The sequence below is a fragment of the Gekko japonicus genome, unplaced genomic scaffold (genome assembly GCF_001447785.1).
Source record: "Gekko japonicus isolate JY-2015 unplaced genomic scaffold, Gekko_japonicus_V1.1 scaffold1845, whole genome shotgun sequence".
Classification (NCBI taxonomy): Eukaryota; Metazoa; Chordata; class Lepidosauria; order Squamata; family Gekkonidae; genus Gekko; species Gekko japonicus.
Genome location: NW_015162005.1, coordinates 113,479 through 120,145, shown reverse-complemented (window position 1 = coordinate 120,145; position 6,667 = coordinate 113,479). Strand labels below are relative to the sequence as shown.

General features: G+C 45.5%; 1 protein-coding gene across 1 annotated transcript in view; it reads left to right on the top strand.

Annotated features, from left to right (window-relative positions):
* Positions 1-6,667, top strand: part of LOC107105487 (serine/threonine-protein kinase BRSK2) — a gene marked incomplete at its 5' end in the record, with an annotated part of 331,496 nt that overhangs the window by 238,809 nt on the left and 86,020 nt on the right. The window contains one exon of the mRNA XM_015405471.1: positions 5,457-5,480. Coding sequence (XP_015260957.1) covers positions 5,457-5,480 — 24 coding nt within the window. The remainder of the gene's footprint in view (positions 1-5,456; positions 5,481-6,667) is intronic.

Genomic DNA, 6,667 nt, shown 5'->3' with positions numbered 1-6,667 from the left:
CTCTCACCCCACTTACATCACAGGGTGTCTGTTGTGGGGAGGTGAAGGGAAAGGAGTTTGTAAGCCGCTCTGAGACACCTTTGGGTAGTGAAGGGCGGGGTATAAATCCAATCTCTTCGTCATATGTTAGGCCATTGATTTGTTGGGCCATTTGCAAGCCTTATTTAGTAAATACAAATCCACTGAATCCATCAGCCATGCTCTATGACCTTTTCTGGAGGAAGAAGATGGATGTTATACTGTGTTTACAGTTGCAGAAGCCACTACAGAAATCCCTTAGACTCACTACCATATTCTTAGCTGGATACCACAGGGATAGTTTTCAGAGCTACAAGAAAATGCAGAGAGTGATCTGTTGATGTTGGGGAGGAACATGAAGAGGAAAAGAAGCTTCTTAGATTTTATTTTTCTGTCTTGTTATGGAAGGAATATAAAATATAGTTCAAGGAAGTGCTAGAGCCAGAAACAAAGTACAACAAAGATCCCTCCCCCCACATACAACATTCCCTTGTTGGCTTAACAAATCACACTTTTGAAATGGTGCCCGATTAATATCCTGTTATTCGTATTTTGGTTTATTCTAAGAGGAATACTGCATCTTTAAGGACCCTGCCCTGCTAGATGCACACGGTTGTCTTGGTAGCTGAGGCCACTATCCCTTTCTTCTGCCATTTCTCCCTCTTCTCTTTCTCTCTTATTTCTTCTCTCTTTCATCATCTGTTGCTCTGTCCCCCTCAGTGCTTTTATTCTATATCTGGGTTGTTGCAGCTCTGTAGTTCACATGCATTCGTACTTTAGAAAATGCACATGTCCGCACTGCTGAGTGTATTGTGTTCTGGGATTATTATTATTTTTATTTGAATAACCTCATCTCCCTTCTTTCTTTCCCCGATTGTAAGTGTAATGTCCATTCTCATTGTTAAAATCCTCAGTCCCTTTCAGAGAAAAAAATACAAACCCAGAAAACTACATAGTTTTAATGTGTCCAGGGCTTTTTTTTGTAGAAAAAGCCCAGCAGGAACTCATAAGCATAATAGGCCATACCCAACAGCAGAAACCTATTAGCATATTAGGCCACACCCATGACAGCACAGCTCATTAGCATATTAGGCCACACCCCTGTTTTACCAGAAGTGTGGTCATCCAGCCACACCCACCTTTTGCTTCTTATTCTGTTTACCTTGTTTGTTGTCAAAACCCAGGGCTTTTTGTTTGTAGCAGGAACTCCTTTGCATGTTAGGCCACACACCCCTAATGTAGCCAATCCTAATGAGTTTCTGCTGTTCGGTGTGGCCTATTATGATAATGAGTTCCTGCTGGGTGTGGCCAACTTGGGAGCCAGCCGGAACTCCATTCCTGTGTGTTCCTGCCCAAAAATAGCCCTGAATGTGTCCATATTGACACGGATAGATACAGGGTTGGATCCAGAGGAGGAGTTTGCAGAAGGTATTGGTAGAGCAAATTGGGAGAGCCTCGTAACCAGTAAGGGAAAAGCATCTCTTTCTCATTTCTCCATTGATGCAAACCGCAAATGGAAGAGAAAGAGGCGATTTTACCAGATCCCCATGTGTTGCTGTAGCATCCCATCCTGTTGCTCATTTTGCCTGTCTCCTGATCCTCGGGCATTTCAAGCCGCTTGGGGAAAGCAGGGGGGGAAAGCCACTCCACCAGCTCCTTCCATGAACCCTTCTACTTGGTCCAAACCACAGTTATTTCTGTTTTCTTGTGCTTGTATTATATGCGGACACATTCACGCCCAGCACTGTAGATAATCTACTTGGGAAATCTCTTGGATGAATAGATTTGTAGTGTAACTGAGATTAACATTTGATCTCATATATGTGCGTGTGTGTGTGTATGAGTTAATTCTTTCTCTAAATCCGCAGTATGGAATAGAATTTCATAATGAGGGAAGTGATTGCAAGGAATGTAGTGGGAAGAGGAAAATGCAAAGGGCGTGTGCCTGTTCAGAAAAATGCATATACCATGACCTTCCAGAAATACTTCAGATCTATTTGAAACGATACATAGAGAACTGGCAATGACATCATTTAATGAAACAATTAAGTAGGTCCAAACGTCTTAACAATTAGTGCATGGTAGGCAGGGCTCTTTTTGTAGAAAAAGCCCGGCAGGAACTCATTAGCAGAATAGGCCACACCCAACAGCAGGAACTCATTAGCATATTGGGCCACACCCCTGATAGCACAGCTCATTAGCGCATTAGGCTGCACCCTCATGTTACCAGAAGTGTGGTTATCCAGCCACACCCACCTTTGCTTGTTATTCTGTTTACCTTGTCTGTTGCAAAACCCAGGGCTTTTTTTGTAGCAGGAACTCCTTTGCATGTTGGGCCACACACTCTTAATGTAGCCAATCCTAATGAGTTCTCGTTGTTGGGTGTGGCCTATTATGCTAATGAGTTCCTGCTGGGCGTGGCCAACTTGGGAGCCAGCCGGAACTCCGTTCCTGTGCGTTTCTGCCCAAACATAGCCCTGGTGGTAGGGCAAGGGTTGTAGGTACTAAGGCTGACAGTTCCTGCCTCCTCCCCAGAAGAGGACTTCGGGAGGCATTCCCCAATGTGGTGATGTCACTCAGAAGTGATATCATCACATTGGGGATGCACCTGAATCCCAAGGAGCAAATTCACTGCTTGGAATTCAGGCAACTGCCCCCCCCAAGCATTGAAAGGGATCCTTTAAATGCTTTTGGAGAGCAGGGGCCCATGCATCTGAATCCCAAGTGTCGAATTTGTTGTTTGGAATACAGGTGTGCCACCAGTGACTGCCCCTCTCCCTCCACCCCTGTCAGATTTAAAGGGCCCTCCAGCTGATTGGTGGGCCACGTGCTCCCACCAATCAGCTGAAGGACCCTTTAAATCTGGCAGGAGGGGAGGGAGAGGGGTGGCCATGGGTGACTGCTGTTGGGGGTGGGCCTTGGGGTGGGGCTGGCAGTAGACAGGAGTCCCCTGTCACGATGTGGGGCTAGGCAGGGGCGAGGCAGTCAGGATACAGTCTGAGGTCAGGAGCCAGTCACGCAAGTTAGCCGGAAACCAAGTCCAATACACAAAGCACGAGCGGGGTGGTCAGGGTATAGTCCCAAGTCAAGAGCCAGGCAAGCAAACCAACCAGGAAACCAAGTTCAAAAGCACAAACCATTAGAGGCGTCAGGAAACCAAAGTCCAAAATAGTCAAGAGCCAGGAAGTCAAAAGTTTGGGGTGCAGAGTCAAAGTGTGGTCATTCAAGCCGAGGTCAAGGAGCCGAGGAAATCCAGACAGGAACCAGGAGTTGGGATCACGAGCAAGGAGGTGCAGAGCTTCGTCCGAAGAGACTAGTTGCTGGCACGATTTGTCAGCATGAGAGCGTGGGTTAAATCGCCCATAAGCCTGCTGGCAATTACCGCACCTCAAGCGAGTCCCAGCTCCTACTAATACTCGAGGCTGAAGGAGCACCTGTCACACATGCATGCCTCTCACCACCGGGCTGTCATATCCCGGCGGCACTGCTCTCTCAAATGGGATACCGGTGGAGGCGAATCAGGAGGAGAACTGTCCGGGCATGCTTCTGCCTCAGCTGTTGTTAGGGTAGCCTCTGGAGTCTCAGCCCTGTCAGGTGCGGGAGCCTCCGGCATTGAGAGCTCATCCCAAGCAGCACTTAGATCCTCTGCTGGGGCCGCTTGTTCGCACTCAGCGGGAGCCGCTGGCTCGCAGTCAGCAGGAGCCGTGACATCCCCGAAATTGGGGGATCCCCCACCTGGGGACTGGCATCCCTAGTAGGTACCCACCTGTTAGAAGAGCACAGAGTCGCTTAGACCTGGAGCCTCCTAAAGTACATAGCGTGGTGTGTATGTTGGGGGTGAAAGTATGAATTATCTGCTGAAGTGAACAATGTTTTTTTATGTTCTAATTCATATTATTCAGTTGTGTTTAGGAGGGAAAAGCAAGATATAAATAGTTTAATACAAATATAATTAAATAAAGTCTTAGGATATTTTTTTTTACATCTCCCCTGTGGCACGGTCCCAGTGCTAACCAAACTTTCCTAATGAAGCCCAATGTAGTTTAGAAATGTTAAACTTGACATTTCTGTACCTAAGAATGACTGGTATGTGCCTTTGGACGACTGGTATGTTGAGGGCCTCCTGTGGAAACATAGACAGACTGGTGGATGAGTGGGCTGGGAAAGGAACAAGTAACCTATGTTACCTCCTTGAAAGGTGGTTAGCATTTAATTGAAAGCTTTTTGAAATGATCCCCACAGAAGTTAGGAGGAGGGAGGGTAGGTAGAGCTATAATTTGCCACTATTGTGGCAAATTAAACTAAACACTATTGTGTGTTTATCATAAACAGGCAGTTCACATCTCCTTGCATAATACCTTAGTCTCTTTAATTTATATTTTATGTAATATGATCACTGATTTTAATTTAATCAAATACTCGATTCTGGATCTCATATCGGGAAAGTCTGAAGATCTTAATGGGAGTAGCCATTTAAATAAACGTGAAAGACTTGAATTAATGGAGGGTAGCTTGCAATATGGGGCTCGTGCCTTGGAGGAGTTCTACGTGAGCCTCATTCAGAGGAAGGAGAGTCTTGCAAGGCCACGCATCTCTTTTTGTGCATTTTGGCAGAGTTTCTCACAGGAGAAATTCTCCGTGAGTCGCAGCCTCTGCTTGCAACTTTGTTCGCTGGGCACACCAACCCTCTCGGAAACACTGATCTTAGTTGTTATTGTCCTAGAAACTACAGGTGCACATGTAGGAAAATAAAATTTCCAGATGACCATTGTGCAAAGGCAAGAGAGGGGTACATGAGCAAAACGGGAGAGGGTCCACATCAATGCTCCCTCTAAGCTGTGGAGTCTTGTGAGCAGAAAATCTACTTTGTGAGCGACTGGCATTGAAGTTGTGAGCGAGACATTTGGCTTCTGCATAAATTAGTATGCCCTGGAGCCATCCTTCCTGAGCGAAGACAAAAATGTGTGAGCCGGAGGCTAAAAAACTGTGAGCTAGCTCACACTAACTCAGCTTAGAGGGAACACTGGTCCACATCCTTTTCAGCCATTGCAGTTCGCTGTGCATAGCCTAATCGCTTGCCGTGAAAAAGCAGCAAGCCCAATATGAGCAGCTAGCTGTTCAGGCTGGCTTATAAGGATGGGCCTTCTGCTCTTCTCCGTTCTACCTGCTGTGTCTGTCCCCCTCCCCCCAATTCCCAGATGCAAACACCTGCCATGTTTATGAGCAATATGGAAATATTTGTCTAGTGAAGGAAATCCTCCCCTCCCAGGAGTGTTCCACACTGCTGCTTCCATCAGGCAGCTGATGCCTGAGGCAATAAGAATGTCCTCATAGATATCTGAACAGTTTTTCACTCTGCTTTTCGTACTCTTCTCTCCACCCACTTCCGTGTCCCTCTCTCTCTCTCTCTCCTCTTCTCTTTCATTCCCCCTGCCAAGGATGACGAGTGCTGACGCATTGGGGTAAGCTCCAGTTTTGGATTATACCTGTTGTGGGAACTTTCCTCATTTTGGGGGGAGAGACGTTTTTTTAAATGATCACCAATGAAACGATCCTTATGATGACATGACACGTTGTTATGAAAAAGAGAGTCTTTGGGAAGTACAACTCTCCCCATACCTCTCTGCGTGTGATTGCTTAGTTTTCCCTGCATCTTACAGAATAAACAAACTTAGCCCACCACTCTAGCCTCTATTTCACATTCCACCTTTTTTCGAGAAAAATGGAAGGTATGCACAGGCTAAACATGTACATGATGCAGGTACATACTACTGGCCATAACTCCCTGCCATGTGTACACGGTTTGGCCAACGAAAACCATTTTAGAGCCTGGGAGAGCTGCGGTTTGTGTTTCTCATCATCGTGGTCGGCAGAATTCCTTACCTTCTACTCACCATCAGTCCACGCAGTGAGTAAGCACTGATCCAGGATCATTGTGGCATCTGACATCTCTGACTCAATCGACTGCATGTGGGTTATTCTAGCGCTGCAGGTGCTTTTTCTGTGGACTCCTCCAGTACTTCATAGTGAGCTAGAGTTCTGAATCTGCAGACACTGTGACACCAAGGGATTGAAATGCTTCCACATTCCAGTGTATATATCCTTTCTGGGACGGTATATGCATGTGACTGCACAGGTGCAAATTCACAGGCTTGTTTTCCATTAGGTTAGTCAAGAATAGAAGAGGGCGAACTCTAAAAATTTAATTGTACAAAATATACATACATTTATTCAGCACAACTTAAAATGACAAATAAGGGCCCATTCATACCTCATATACACATGTAAAAACATACAAAGGCTGATGAAATAGACCTAACGCGTTTCGGCCTTCACAGGCCTTCCTCCGAGGTCCAATGCCAATATGTTGGCTAATATGTAAAAATATATACAATCATACATATATAAAATATGAAGTAAAGACCAGAAAACAATTGTTCCAAAGTTTAATCACTGGGTAAAGAAGAGAAATGCAGAAATACAAATAAGACCTCCAGTGTAATCACATGTCCAGTAGTACTTCTCTCTGGTCAACTTAGGAGAATATATAGTTTACCAGAGAGAAGTACTACTGGACATGTGATTACACTGGAGGTCTTATTGTGAAGGCCGAAAGGCGTTAGGTCTATTTCATCAGCCTTTGTATGTT